This window comes from Rhincodon typus, chromosome 2, assembly GCF_021869965.1.
Source record: "Rhincodon typus isolate 14 chromosome 2, sRhiTyp1.1, whole genome shotgun sequence".
Classification (NCBI taxonomy): Eukaryota; Metazoa; Chordata; class Chondrichthyes; order Orectolobiformes; family Rhincodontidae; genus Rhincodon; species Rhincodon typus.
In genome coordinates this window covers 91,114,474-91,129,815 of record NC_063333.1, presented here as the reverse complement: position 1 = coordinate 91,129,815, position 15,342 = coordinate 91,114,474, and the positions used below count along the sequence as shown (strand labels likewise).

Genomic DNA, 15,342 nt, shown 5'->3' with positions numbered 1-15,342 from the left:
AACTGAAACATCAGCTTTCCTGCTCCTCTGATGCTGCTTGGCCTGCTGCGTTCACCAGCTCTACACCTTGTTATCTCACCTCTCCTACTTGTATTTTATACTTTATTATCTGTGTTTGTTGTTGAAATTTCTTTTTTTTTTTCTTGTGTTTAGTAGGCATTAGAACTCCACTTCCTTTCACGGAAGGAAATCTTATCATTTGACTTCCTTGTTTTAAACTCGTTAATTACAATTTTAATTGAAATGTGATGGCTGAACGCTAAAAAAGAAATAAAAATACTTCTCATGATTGACCAAAGATATTAAAAAAAAGGAGTAAACAGGTGAGGAGGGGTAATGTACATCAGGATCCGGAATAGAAAATCAAACAACACACGTAACTGGCAAAGTGCTAGAGAAAACTTGTACTGAATTAACGGATTGCCAATACATATTTAGCAAAACCCACGGACCTTTAAAGACGCAAATTAATGTGCTATAAAAGAAAATTCACAAGGTTTTGTATAGACTATGTATTCAAAAGCAAGGTGCCTTAGAATCAACAAATATAATGGTCTGAATTTCACTGGGGTTGCAGGAAGTGGCTGGTGGTCAACAGGCCTAAAACAAGCCCTCTCCACAGTGATAATATGATGGCTGGAGGTTAAACAGGCCGAGACTGACACACAGTCATAGCCTCAAGAGCTATTGGCCAGAACTGCAGCTGTCCCCACTAGATCTCCATAACGGGCCCTGCCACAGCTTTGAGCAGACCCAGGAAGAAAAGATTTACCCCACAGTCAGGTTTGGGAGCAGAGGGTGAAATCGAGCTGACGGGGTTGGTGGAAGAGCTTTGAAGGCCAGGTGGGAAGGATCAAAGGGATTAAATCTGTTCCCAATGCATGAGACTACCCTCCGAATACAGTTCTAACCCTAACCCTAGATGTCCTACCTCCCTGAAACATCTATATTTTTCAAAAGTGGCCTGCCGACTCTGCCCTGCCCACCTGTAGTGTGGGGTGGGCAGCATGAAATAGGAAGCAAGGGGTTTGATAACAAGCTCAACTGCTCATTAAATATTTGATTCAAAATGGTGGTCAGGCTGCTGGCTTCAGCAAAGAACCATAATATCCAGCCTGGTAAGTTTCAGCAGCAAAACCATCCATTAGATATTGGCTAGAATGTCCACAGCCCCGAGCATGACCCTTAGAGGGCAGCGGTGGGCGTGTTGTAAGCAAATTTGGAAAGAAGAGTGACAAACATTTTCACACATTTAGGATGTGTGCCCACAGGAGCCTGGCAACATGTCAGAGACGGAGTCATGACAGGAGGTCAAAGTATCATCATACCATCTTGTAGGTTCATGTGTAAAGAAACAGAAAGCACACCTGCCGACATCTGGAGCCGTTTCTCCTGCACACTGATTCATGGGATGGTTCTGGAAGCTATTTAAAGGACATGTTTGCACTTTTAGATGGCAATGTCCACCTGTGGTGCCCTCTATCTGCCCAAGCCGTGTCAGCTTTCTCAGTGGGGCAGCTGGCCATTCCCTACTTCCCTCTCTCTGATGCACCCTGTCCTATCTGTCTGCTGTCTCCTGTCCTGAACTGGAAATGAATGGAGAAGCAGTCTGTTAGTTGGCTGCCTCCCCTAAGGTCATGCACTTGGACATAGGTGAAAATAATCCTAACACTTGAAGTTTATAAGTTGGGAAGATTTGACCCGCTATCCTCATACCCCAATTTCTTTTAATGCGTTAACACACCATTTAAAAATGACTGATCTGCAAAAAGCCCAGCAATCAAACCAAATATAATGGAGTGGACCAATTATCTAAAGTAAATCTGCCAATTCCAATATTGTGAATCTCATACACCATCTCAATACGACTGAAACTTAAACCAGTCTTTTATTATTTACCAACAGGCTTAAGTCAATGTGTTTAATTGCATCTTTATTTAATGCCCGAGAAAATTTGCAATGTAAAGTAGATGTATAATTTATAATGAAGCAATGTCAATAGTATTTTTTCCTGACAGTGCTAATTACTTCAAAACAGGCATCAAAAGCTATTAGTTTGACACCATGCTAATCAAGCGCTTTCAGTGGATACTTTGCGAAAGTTTACAATTGTAACATTTTTCTGGAGAAATTTAATTGTTCCAAGGTGCACAAACCAAACCACCATCTAGATGTGCACAGCATTGTTCAGGGTTGGAAATTTGTTACAGATATATTGATTTTCTTTGCTCGAGATGATAATGCTTGCAATACCTTAATGATTTATTGATTCTGCACTATTTTAATATGCCCAATTCAATTGGTTGACCGGGAAAGAGAGTTTCTCTCTCTCGCTCTATTACCATGAATCATGGATATTAGAGTAATGCAAAAACAATAAATCACTCAGATATTACAGGTTCAGGGAACATTGTGAGCAGAGAAATGTTATGGATTTTTCACAAAATCACAAGTGTTGATAAAGCTTTGTATATAGCAACAGAACACAGTGCCAGAAGATAGATGAGCACTGCATGTAATACAAATTCTAACAATCGCAACAAACAAAGGCATACATTGTGTCTATATAAAATAGTAGCAGGCAAATTGTAGATAGAAATAATGAAATGTACAGATTTTCAGACAAATAAGTCACCTCAAAAATACACAAATAAGATCTCTATTGGTTATGCTCTATCTGCCTTTTGTCGTCACTAACCGGCCTTTAGAGGAATTTAGAAAATATAAAACAGCTACATCCCTGAAATGTACCCATTTGTGGTTGTTGCTTATTTTAAATGTCGGTTCTACATTTATAGATTTTTTTTTCTTTTTGCAGCCAAGTAAGCATCATTGTACTCCTTATTAAAATGAAATAAAATTATCAAATTTGTATTTCTAGAAAACTGGTGAAATGCACCAGTTATCTATTAAAAAGCTGGAAGCCATCAAGAAAATTGAGTGTATCCAAGAATTAAATGTAAGTAAACAGAGTAATGTTATTATATACCCCTATGTAATATATATCTGTACATAATATAAAATACCCTATACTCACTAATGTGAATGAAAAAGTTAATGTAATTATAAAGCATGGAAATTCATCTTCAACTCTTAACATTCATTTTTGGTGGTCTTTCTAACTAATTTAAATAAACACCCACTATTAATAGCCTGTTATGACAAACTGACTGTTGAGCTCTGAAAGGGCCCAATACAGTGTCACCATTCTGAACCATGCCTACATTGGGAATACAGACTGGGCCAATACTGAGTAAAACACCAGAGCGCTCCAAATACTTACATTCCAGAGCTGCATGGAGCAGACAGACTGGCTTCTGACCAGTTGGTAAAGAGATTCACTGCACCAAGTCTGTCAGTCAATGTACTGCAATGAAATGTTGATGTATATTTGTGTTACATTACACAATTGGACAATTACACAGACATTTATTAGACGGTCTGAAATTTCAGCTCAGTTCTTTCCTTATGTTTGTCATGACCGTGTGGTGAGGATCACGAAAGGCCAAACTAATCCATTGTGGCTGGTGTGTTCCACTTGCCATAGAAGATTATTCTCCAGCTTTTGATTGAGCTTCAGAGGAAGAGAGGTGTTACATCCTGCTGGGCATCAGTAACAGTGTGCAGGTTGAATTCCACAGCTTGTGAAACGCTGCCCTACATTGATGGCTCATTTTTCTCCTGCTTCAGGGCCAAATGAGTGGGCTGAAGTGGTTTCAAAGTTACAGATGTAGAGGAACCAACTGTGAAGGCGTGAAATTTTTTTTTAAAAGTGACTTTAGACTCTCGGGATTTTTACATTAAGTTGTGCCCAAAGAAAATTGAATCAACAATTAAGGCATTTACATCAAACAGAGGCACAATAATAAATTAAGTTCATATTCTTCCCAAGTAACTGCAGATGTCACTCACCAGAATTTCAAGAGTTAAAAGGGCTGATGTTGTTTCCACCATCCAGAATGTAGGGCAGTTTGCCAATGTTGGTTTTGACTCATGTCAACCCTTTGCATTTTGAAGAATTCTACCTTTTTCAGTGACAGAAGAACAGGTCTGCCCAGTGGAAACAGAGTCCTCAATGATTCCATGTACTGCAGTGCTTGGAAAGTGCTCCACACCAAATTTAATGTGATGTCATCATCATTCATTGTCAAAACAAAATACATATTGAGAGATCCAGGCAGTAAAGAATAAAAGAATACCTCAGATAAATGCAATTTTAAAAAAAAAGTGTAAATTTCAAAATTGATAGGTATGAGTGAGGTTCTCTTGTTAAAACTTTAAATTTGTTCAAACAGCAACAGGTCTAAGTTGCCACTTTGATCTAGCCACTAAGAAAAACTCAGAGGTGGATAACAATTGACTGAAAGAGGTTCAGCAGAAAATATTAATTCGGGGAATAATATCTAACTGGGGAAACATATTCAGTGGCATATTCCATCAGTGCGTGGGCCCCTTGGAGTCCTGATCTCTACAAACTTAAACTAAAAAGGACATAGTAAACTGGTCAAATTTGCTTCATAGGTAATATTAAACTGGAAAGAGGAAGAGCAACAGATCCTAAATTAAGGATCTCAAAAGAACGTATTAAGCAATTGTAAATAGTAAGAATGATGATAGACAAAACTCTCCTGCGAGATAATGCCTATGCAAAAGAAATCTGGAGAAAGATACAGTAGTTTTTGTCGAGGTTCATCTGTGACACAGGACTCTGTGCTCTACCGTCTGCTCCTGGGACATACACCAAGACAAACACTGACTGCATCTGGAGAACCATCAACTTAATGAAAGACACTGTTTGGTCTGCCTGAACCTTGTTGGTCTTCCAGTGCAAAGAGCTGACCTTGACTGAGTGTTGCAGACTGGCACATTCCAAGGTTCATGACTGTGTGCTGAGGGACGTGCTAAAGCTTAGGGCAGCTGCAGCCAATGCACAGTGGGGAAAGACCAATGTCTGAGGTCTTCCTGCCAAAGGTAAATGGGGGTCCGGTCAGTTATCAGACCCTTCTGCTGCCTCAAAATGAACATAGCTTCCTGCATAAATAGAAAATGTGTCTGTTTTTTGCAACTGTAGAGAAGCTCTGAAAAATGCCAAAATTCCAAGTTTTCTTGTTTTTTTCCGATCTGAAAAGACTGTAAAAAACTGATTTTGAATCTTTGTAAGTTCTTATAGGTAATTTTTATGAATAAAGTATATGTCCAAAATAAAAAAAAAATCACAACCAGAGCTCCATGCCCAAGCCACAATCCTTGAAGTTACCATTGGCCAAGTATAATGTGGGTAAATGTGAAGCTATCCAGCTTGGGAATAAAAACAGGGAGGTAGGTTATAATCTGACTGGCAATGGTTTGGGAAAGGGAGAGGTGTAATGAGACCTGGGTGCCCTTGTACACCAGTTGTTGAAAGTACACATGCAGATTGAGCAGGCGGTGGATGTGGCAAATAATATATTGGCCTCCATAATGAGAGGATTCATATACAGAAGCAGGGATGTCTTGCTGTAATTGTACAGGGCCTTGGTAAGACCACTCCTGGAGTATTGTAGAGGTTTTAGTCTCCTTATCTGAAGAAGGATATTCTGGCTTTGCAGTGATATCAACAAAGGCTTGCCAGGCTGACACTTGGGATGGCAGACTGAGACACTGCATTGGTTAAGACTATATTCACTGGAATTTTAAAAAAAAGGGGGGTTCTCATAGAATCCTATAAAATTCTAACAGGACTAGACAGTGTAAACACAGGAAGGATGTTCCCGATGACAGGGATCACAGTTTAAGGATACGGGGTGGGCCATTTGGAACTGCAGTTGGGGGAAATTTCTTCATCCAGAGAGTGAGCCTGCGGAATTCTGTGTGACAAAGTGGTGGAGGCCAAAACATTGAATGTTTTCAGGAAGGATTTACATATAGTTCTTAGGGCTAAAGGCATCAAAGGGTCTGGGGAGAACGCTGGAACAGAATATTGAGTTAGATGATCAGCGATTATCATACTGAATGGTGGAGTAGGCTTGAAAGGCCGAATGGCCTACTCTTGCTCCTATTTTTGATGTTTCTATGACTAAACGTTGAACTGCACTAGCCATATCAATACGGCGAATACAAGAGCAGGTCAGAGGCTAGGAATACTGCAGAGAGTAACTCACCTCCTGACTCCCAAAGCCTGTCCACCTTCTACAAGGCACAAGTCAGGAATATGATGGAATACTCCCCACTTGCCTGGATGAGTGCAGCCCCAACAACATTCAAGAACATCCAGGACAAAGCAGCCCACTTGATTGGCACCACATCCACAAACATTCACTCCCTCCGCCACTGACGCTCAGTATCAGCAGTGTGTACATCTACAAGATGCACTGCAGAAATTCACCAAAGTCACCTTCCAAAAATGCTTCCATCTAGAAGGACAAGGATAGCAGATACATGGGAACACCACCGCTACAAGTTCCCCTCCAAGCTGCTCACCATTCTGACTTGGAAATATATCCCTGTTCCTTCATTATTGCTGGATCAAAATCCTGGAACTTCTTCCCTAATAGCACTGCAGTATTACAAGAAAGCAGTTCACCTTCACCTTCTCAGGATCAATAGGGATGGGCAATAAACACCCTCAACCAACAAAATGCAGAATTAAATAAGATGACGCCAGTAGAAAAGGCTGTCCTCACAGTTCCACTGCCGGCGCTAAACATCTTTCCCCTCCAACTGCAAGGCCTGCTTGCTGGGACCCAGCAAGATGGCTGGCTCCTGCAGAAAGAAAACAAATCCCTGCTACCCCATCATCAAACTGAAAATGCCCTTGTGTTCTTTTTGGCGTCTCAGTGGATGCTTCCTCTCTCAGTGAGGCACTGTCAAGGCTGCAGGCCAAGTAGCCTTCTGACTGGGCCGGCAAAGTGGAAGGCCTATTCCTGAATTGGCCATCTCTTTACCCACCATTTGTTCATGCGGTTGGACGGCCTTGAGAATGTTGCCTTTTCACTCCTTCCACTGTCTTTGCGCCTGGTACAAGGACAGCATCGTTGCTCACAAAATCTCATCCCAGAAATCTCAAACTGTTCGGCTGAAGTCAGGTACTTTGATGGAACTACACCTTGATTCTCGATTCAATACTAGTCACCAAGGCACAAGGAAACAGCTGACCCTGGAACTGGAGCCGAGAAAGGTTACGATTGGTGAGCACTGGTGCCGAAGAAATGAAGAACAATTGGGAAGAAACTGAACTTCTCCCTCTTTAAATGAGAGGGTGGAAAGAGGACCTTGTCAAAGTACATAAGTTACTCAGTGTTGGTGAAAATGCTCACCCTGATGATTGTTTCCAAGTTGAAAGCATGATTGCATACAATTAAACAATGTAACAAATTGATAAAAGGAAAATCTGAGGTTCAAGAGAGAAGTAACCAATAACTGGAATAGTTATTCTGCAAAGGGAGCAGAGAAAAATGTCGCACTCATTCAAGGAGCAATCAGCTCGAGGTGGGTGTTGTATATTTTGCGGGAAAAAAAAACCTGGAAGGCCTAAAAGTCATCATTCATTTGTGCTTCTCTTTGTAAACTTTACGACTTAATAAAAGGAAATCCAATCTCCATGAACAGGAAACCTGGGCAGTTTTCTTGAAGATTCTGTTATTTTTATTATCTACAAATGAAACCTGAATATAGTGATGTTTAAACAAAGAAGCAGACTCACTATTTAGATTCCGCGTCCAAGTGCAATCTATCACGCTTTCATATTTTTCAGGAGATTGAAACAGTGTAACCCTGACTCCCACAAAAGTTTTAAATCCTGAAAACGTCCCTCTGACTGGTTACCATGAAATGAATAATCACAGCCATTTCTGAAAGTGAGTTTCACTAATGGAATGAAATTATTATAAGATATTATAAACCAGCTGCCCTGACTTTCCAAATCAAATTAAGCAATCGCCCAAGACTGGTCAGCCATATTTAATGATTTTTTTTTTAAAAAAACATGGGCATCCTAAAAGAACCCAAAAGGCAGACATTAATTCAAACGAAATGCTCTAGTAAACACTTGGTAGGTTGAAATGACAAGGTCACAGAGGAGAACAGTATCTTCACTACATACCTCTTGCTACCCATTTCAGCATTTTTAAAAGTTTGTGTGTTGGCCAATGGATTAAGTGGTGGCCATCAGTAATTGACATGAACTGATGTGTTCGAGTAATGGGAGCTAATGAGAACAGGATGTAGGAAGTAAGTTTTCTGTGATGCTCATGTAGTGTGCAGTTTGAAAGGATAGCAAGTCGGGATTTGTTGAAGTTTAGTCTAAAAGTAGCACAGAAGTAAATGAGCATTTGAGTAGCTGTCAGGGCACTATGTGTATGGAGGCAGGCAGTATGCTGTTGGTGATCTTGGTGATGGTGGGGCATGATTTAAAGCACAACTCATTGTCAAAAAGAACACCAAGGTTCCATGTTATCGAGCTTAAGTTGAGAAAACAGGAACGAGGGAATGTAATTAGTGGCTATGGTCCGAAGGCTTCAACAGGAGCAGAATCGGATGCTTTTGATTTCCTATAGTTTGAAAAGTACTGATGTATCTGGGATGTCCATCAGACAAACAGCTGAAGAGGCAGTTATGGGTGGTGGGAGGTTACTCTACATCAATGGACGATATCACTGAGCATGTAGATGAAGAGTAAAGGACTCCTGGTGTACTTCTGAGGCTAACATAAGGAAGAGGAGACGTACTGATTATGTTCAGACAGTTGTAAGTAATTAATATCAGTCAGTTAGTTCTGGACCAGCTAAATTTAAGACATAAATATCTTCAAACAAGTGCTAATGTTCACGTGCTGGGTTCCTGTCATACGACCAGCCCCTATCGGCAGCAACAGCAGTTTGTAATGTGTGTGCCTGGAATGCTTATATGTTAGCACAAAGTTTTTCTTTTCCTTTATTCATTCACGGGACGAGGGTGTCGCTGGCTAGGCAGCGTTTATTGCCCGTCCCTAATTGCCCAGAGGGCAGTTCAGAGTCAACCACATTACTGTAGGTCTGGAGTCATATGTAGGTCAAACCAGGTAAGGATGGCATTTTCCTTCCCTAAAGGACATTAGTGAACCAGCTGGGTTTTCTCGACAATCGACAATGGATTCATGGTCATCATTAGATTGTTAATTCCAGATATTTATTGAATTCAAATTCCACCATCTGCCATGGCGGTATTCGAACCCAGGTCCCCAGAACATTATCTGGGTGTCTGGATTAACAGTCCAGCGATAATACCACTAGGCCTAGAACTGAGTTCTGAGGAAGGGTCACCGGACCCAAAACGTTAACTCTGTTTTTTCCTACACAGATGCTGCCAGACCTGCTGAGCTGTTCCAGCAACTTTGTTTTTGTTCCTGATTTACAGCATCCACAGTTCTTTCGGTTTTTATTTAATATTCTGGGACATGGGCGTGAATCCCATCATGGCAGCTGGTGAAATTTGAACTGAATAAAAAAAAAGTTAGCCCAGTGGTGGCTATGATTGCTCTTTAAAAAAGAAAGTCTGCCAATCCTGCCCCGTCTGGCCTACTTGTGACTCTAGCTGACTCTAGGCTGCCCTCTGGGCAATTAGGGATGGGCAATGAATGCTGGCCTAGCCAGCGACACCCACATCCCAGTGAACAAATGAAAAACTCCGAAGTACAAAACAATTCCTCTTCACAGCATGAGGCAGCCTTACCTTGCAGCCTTCACAGGCACTGACTCCATAGTGATAGCCTGATGACTTGTCCTGACACACAAAACAAGGTTTGTATACCCGTGGAGGTGGAATTGGAGACGGTGGACTTGGAACAATCTCTTCAGAACTGGTACTCTGTGTTTCAATTGCTGAAAAACAAAACAAGTTATGTGTTCACGTATTTTTAAAAAGTAACATTAATACTGATAGAGAAAACACTGCAGAAAAAAAAAGTCACATAAACCACCTTTTTCAGAATCCTCTCTCCCATCAATGTGCTAACAACCCCACAGCGAGAGTAGAAAAATTGGATGACCAGAATAAAAGGAGTAAAGAGACAGAATACTACTTCTTCTCAAACACGATGATTCTATCACTGTGACTCTATGACTACAATGGATGGTGACCTAACCTCAAGCGCCATTATCCCTCAGACCACAGCCAATAAAATACAACTTTAATACGTCATCCACACATATACAGCGTTATTGCCAGTATTTGGTACTGCAAGAATGGTGAACACAACGCAGATTGAAAATTTTGGCATGAAAATATGAGCAGAGGAGATTAGCTGTTTCCCACTCCTTTCTCAGGAATGTTTTCTTTCATAAAGCAATGAAAATATTTGGTGAGGAAACCGAATACACTTGGACAAAAATAATAATGATAGTTGAGTGAACAATTACCATAAATATAAATACTATTTAATCATGATTTTGTTTTTCGTTGAAGAGCTGACATTTGCAGTTACGATCAGTCGACTGGATTCCTTCTGGGCTTTAAATTCCAGGAATCTATGGGGTTGATAATCTAAATTCATAGGATTCCTCTGTGAGTGAGCCAACATATTTTCCAGTAAGCAGATGTCACCAGTGCGCAACTGTTCACAGTTCCACAAAAATTGACAGGATCAAATCAGAATCAATGGCTGATGTGGAATATTCAACAGTTCACACAGATGCAGTGGATGTTGGCCTTAGAGCACATTGGTGGGGCAAAGTGTGAGAAGCTTTATTCGTCTCTAGCGTGCCAGATCCGAGAGTGGTTGAATCTCTCTGTGCTGGCTGTCAAACTAGAATAATACTGTTGTGTCCAGTACTATTACCTTTCACTTTAAACAACAATATTTTATCAATGGAATTGAATAAATGCTGGGGGTGGAATTTTCCTGTTGCCAGTGCGGCAAGATTAATGGCAAGCCAGGATGAAGGATTCACAATGTCAAAAAACTCACCCAGTTCAATCTTCAAGTGTCCATTAGATGGGGAGTTCAGAATCTTGCCGTCAAGTGGCAGCAAGTTCATTTTGATGCGTTTGGACCTCATGAAAAGCTGAAACTCACTGTATTACATCAGAACATAAGAACTAGGAGCAGGAACAGGCCATCCGGCCCCTCGAGCCTGCCCCACCATTTAATAAGATCATGGCTGATCTTTTTGAGACTCAGCACCACTTACCCGCCCACTCACCATAACCCTTAATTCCTTTACTGTTCAAAAATTTATCTAGCCTTGCCTTAAAAACATTCAGTGAGGTAGCTTCAACCGCTTCACTGGGCAGGGAATTCCACAGATTCACAACCCTTTGGGTGAAGAAGTTCCTGCTGACCTCAGTCCTACATCTGCTTCCCATTATTTTGAGGCTGTGCCCCCTAGTCCTAGCTTCACCTGCTGGTGGAAACAATCTCCCTGCCTCCACCTTATCTATTCCCTTCATTACCTTCTATGTTTCTATAAGATCTCCCCTCATTCTTCTGAATTCCAATGAGTATAATCCCAGCCTACTCAGTCTCTCCTCATAATCCAACCCTCTCAACTCTGGAATCAACCGAGTGAATCTCCTCTGCACCCCCTCCAGTGCTAGTATATCTCTTCTCAAGTAAGGAGACCAAAACTGCACTCAGTACTCCAGGTGTGGCCTCACCAGGACCCTATACAGCTGCAGCATAGCCTCCCTGTTTTTAAACTCCATCCCTCGAGCAATGGCAGACAAAATTCCATTTGCCTTTTTAATTACCTGCTGCATCTGCAATCCTACTTTTAGCGATTCATGCACAAGGACACCCAAGTCCCTCTGCACAGCAGCGTGCTGCAATTTTTTACCATTTAAAACATAGTCCATTAACATTGTACTTTTAGTCTGCCTCTCCTCCACACAGGAGCGTGATGATGCTAAAGCTCAACAGGTAGCTGGTGATTTGTCTTCGTTGACACTGTCCATTGCAGTCACGGGCTAGCTGTCCTAGCCATCCAACTTCTCTTCACACGCTCCCACTTTGACTGCACAAGGTCCTAAGCCATCGTCTTCCTTGACCCTTCATCCACACAACTTGGGACCAGCTTCACAACCTCAACAAGCCTGCTCTCCGAGACCAACTCGGCCAACATTTCAGAGTTTCAACCATTTACCCTGGAGCTCAGTGAAAACTAGGAGTTGCCTGCTTCAGCCAGGTTGCTTTGCACTCAGAATCAGAGAAACATCGCGTGTGTTACACAGGATTTTTTGCACTGACATAGAGCCAGGCATTTTATGGGTCTTAGCTCACCTTGTAGTATAGGAGATCTTTAGTGTTTACATACAGGCTTTCAGGCACTGTCACTTAGTGTTCTTTAGTGCACAAGGTCTTTAGAACTGAGTTATAAGCCGGGGCCTATACGGTTTAGCTTGCTGTTTAGCACAGAAAGAGGCAAACATCTTGCAGCAGAGGGATGCACTGAAGAGTAAATATTTCAGTCAGACAGGGGATGGACATGCCACTGTCCTGCACAGCGCTACATCAATAACAGACTTACAGCATGTGCCAGCAGCTTACATGGCAAATACACAGCACAGTGCCTTTTGGGTAAGCATAGTTAGTCAAGAAGCACCACAACAGTCAGTCAAGGACCTGCTCCCATTATAGTCCAGGAGTTTGGCCACAGTCAGACATTCAGATGCAAATCCATGGACGCAGTGCTATTGCAATCCAGGGACTAGGCCATGGTAGCTCCTTAAGGTCAAGTTCAAGCAGCCTGGAAATTACACACAGGTCAGTCAGGTTGCTGCTCAGAGATCAGTCCAGGGTCAGTCGGAGCTGCACTGCTAAATCACTCCGGGGAGATGGTGGGACATGGTTAGTCATAACCAGCAATGGGAACTCTCGGAGCGAGGGTTCAAGCAGGTCATGGTTACTCTTGCATCTGTCTGAGGAGATTGGCCAGGTGAGGCCACAGGAACCTCCTGAACTGTGGGCTTTGGAGGTAAAGCACGACCATTAAAAACGACATAAAGCAGTTTAACTGAAATGGAGGGAGGCTTCATGGTTATCAGGGGCTCGGGGACAGCAACACACAGAATGGGGGGGATATTGGTATATCACCGGGAGGAAGCCTGCAAGTTCGAATCTCACTATATCGGATTGCATGTCAACTGTGCAATACCTGCTGCAAGCACACGCAAAGTGGGAGGAGACAGTTACTTTTTTCTCTTCAGGAGCAAACTTACAAACTTGGTTTTTGAGAATCTGCTAAGGACAATTGCAGCGTCTTTGTTGATGAAACAATACAGTCCACCTACATTCATTCTCACCTCATCTGGAAGGCAGTGGCTCGTCAAAGTTAGAAGAAAACAAGTTATAGCTACAAGGTATGGTGAGTATTACACTGTGTGCCCTGATTGCTTCCTTATGATGTGAGTTCAACATGTTTCATTTCAACAAGCAACTTACTAATGGCTCTTACGACACAACAGTAGTGTCCCTACCTCTGAGCCAGAGGTATGGGGACATCGCATACAGATTGATTAAGGAAAATATCGATAACAGGGAACTTGAAAGCAGAACCGGAAGTTCCCCTTTGATAGCGACTTGCCACAGCAAGAACTGGAGAACAATGTATTACATGTATATCCTTACACAGAAAGTAGTTCCATAGGCTGTGATGGGAGCTTCTTTACGATGGGGAGGGGTGCATTTAATGGTGGACTACCAACAGAAGTCTAATCCCAATGGAGTACAGACGCTTTGGATGTCCACAGTGAAACTGGATAAGGTCACACAGCTCGGAGCTCAAGCTATGACAAGGAGCTCCTTGGGTACACTGTATGACAGTATAACAGTGATTGTTGAGGATGCGAGTGCTCAGAAATCCCTTCAAAAACATTGGGTGATCTCTCTGAATTTCCCCTCGGAGCCAAAATGTCTCAGGCCATGTCTGGCTTCATGGGGACCTATCCAGAAGAAACCAGAGAGGGAGAGAGAAGCTTCAGCAAGCCCAGCAGCAACAACAACCTCCACTGCTGTGCATAGCCTCCAGAGGGAGAAACAGCAGAGCAAGATCCACTGAACAGGCACAGGTGAATGGTGAGCGCCGGACTATATCAGCTTTGTTGAATTCCTTTCAAGAGACCAAACAGCATTGCCGGTGACAATTAAGTGCACCCCATTGTGCCAACCCTTCGAGCGATGCCAGCTCTAGGAGCAGGGACAGGGTGGCATTCCTGTCTCAGTGGCCATCCGGACCACAACTGCCCTTAATCTTCCTGCTGGCAGCTGGAGCAACTGGACATTTCTGTGGCATCTCCCAATCCTCCAGTCATCAGTGCATTTTTGCCAGAGACCACCTCTTCATTTCCTTCCCCATTGACAACGATGATCGAGCAGCCCAGGATATTGGGATATGCCACCATCGCTGGAGCACCACTGGTGCAGGGGTGATTGCTCCTACATGACTCTGAGTAGTCAATTGTAACCTGCAACATCTGTGAACAGGAAAGGATTCAACTCCAAATTATCTGTAACCATGGACAGCCATATTTCAGAGGTCTACACCAGATATTCTGGGAGCTGCCGTGATGTGTATACACTGGAGCACTCACCAGTCTCTGCCTCCTTACAAGGTGCTCAGGGCACACAGGCAGCAAAGGGCTATCCCTCTAAGTAGGGCACCTTTAAGAAACCCAAGGATAGGTGCAGAATGAGGGTATGACACCAGGACCGTGATGGAACAAGCCATCGGTTTCCTGGAGATGAGGTTTTGATGATGGGTTCACTCTGGTAGGGTCTTGTTTTATAGCCCAGAAAGCGTGTGCCCCATCAATGTGGTGTGCTGTGCCCCTCACAACTGGAGCAGATTAAAATGGAAATGTCTGGGAGGCAGACATAGTGGGGGAATTCGACACTATTCTTCTGAGGATGAAGGTGTGACTGGGGATCAGGACATGGACCAGGACAGCAGCCCAAAAGAAGATGACACAGCAATGCAGGAAGCCTGACAGGCCAGAGACAAACTCATTGCAACCCATCTGCAGAATTACCGAGGGAAAGTCCGAGTTCATTTGAGTGTTTGTGAGTCTGTTGTTCACCGTGCAGACGGTCCTCTGCTTAGTGCAGAGGACATGTCAACCATGTCTTTATGCAGGACTTTACCATCACATTACACCTCTGGATTGGCTGAAGTTTTCTGTGGGGGTAGGGTCAGTGGCTCTGCTCCCTGTGGGTACGTGTTAGGACCATCCGGTCTCCCCGAAAGGAGCGGGTACCAAGTGGGACATCAAGATCCCTGCCACTGCTCTCACCTTGCCATTGATGCTGAGGACCCACTGTTAAAGTCATGGAGTGCAGGTCCGAGTACATATCTGCTGGGTCTCCAAGGCAACCATGGCCCTTTCCATGAAAGC

General features: G+C 42.9%; 1 protein-coding gene across 4 annotated transcripts in view; it reads right to left on the bottom strand.

The window, feature by feature from the left end:
* Nucleotides 1–15,342, bottom strand: part of LOC109925865 (retinoic acid receptor beta-like) — a 217,174-nt gene that overhangs the window by 171,128 nt on the left and 30,704 nt on the right. For 3 of the 4 annotated variants that reach the window (XM_048614300.1, XM_048614317.1, XM_048614309.1), the window contains exon 2: nucleotides 9,688–9,836. In XM_048614300.1, coding sequence (XP_048470257.1) covers nucleotides 9,688–9,836 — 149 coding nt within the window. Of the gene's footprint in view, nucleotides 1–9,687; nucleotides 9,837–9,934; nucleotides 10,060–15,342 lie in introns of those variants that run through there. The other variant, XM_048614322.1, reaches the window with a different exon arrangement.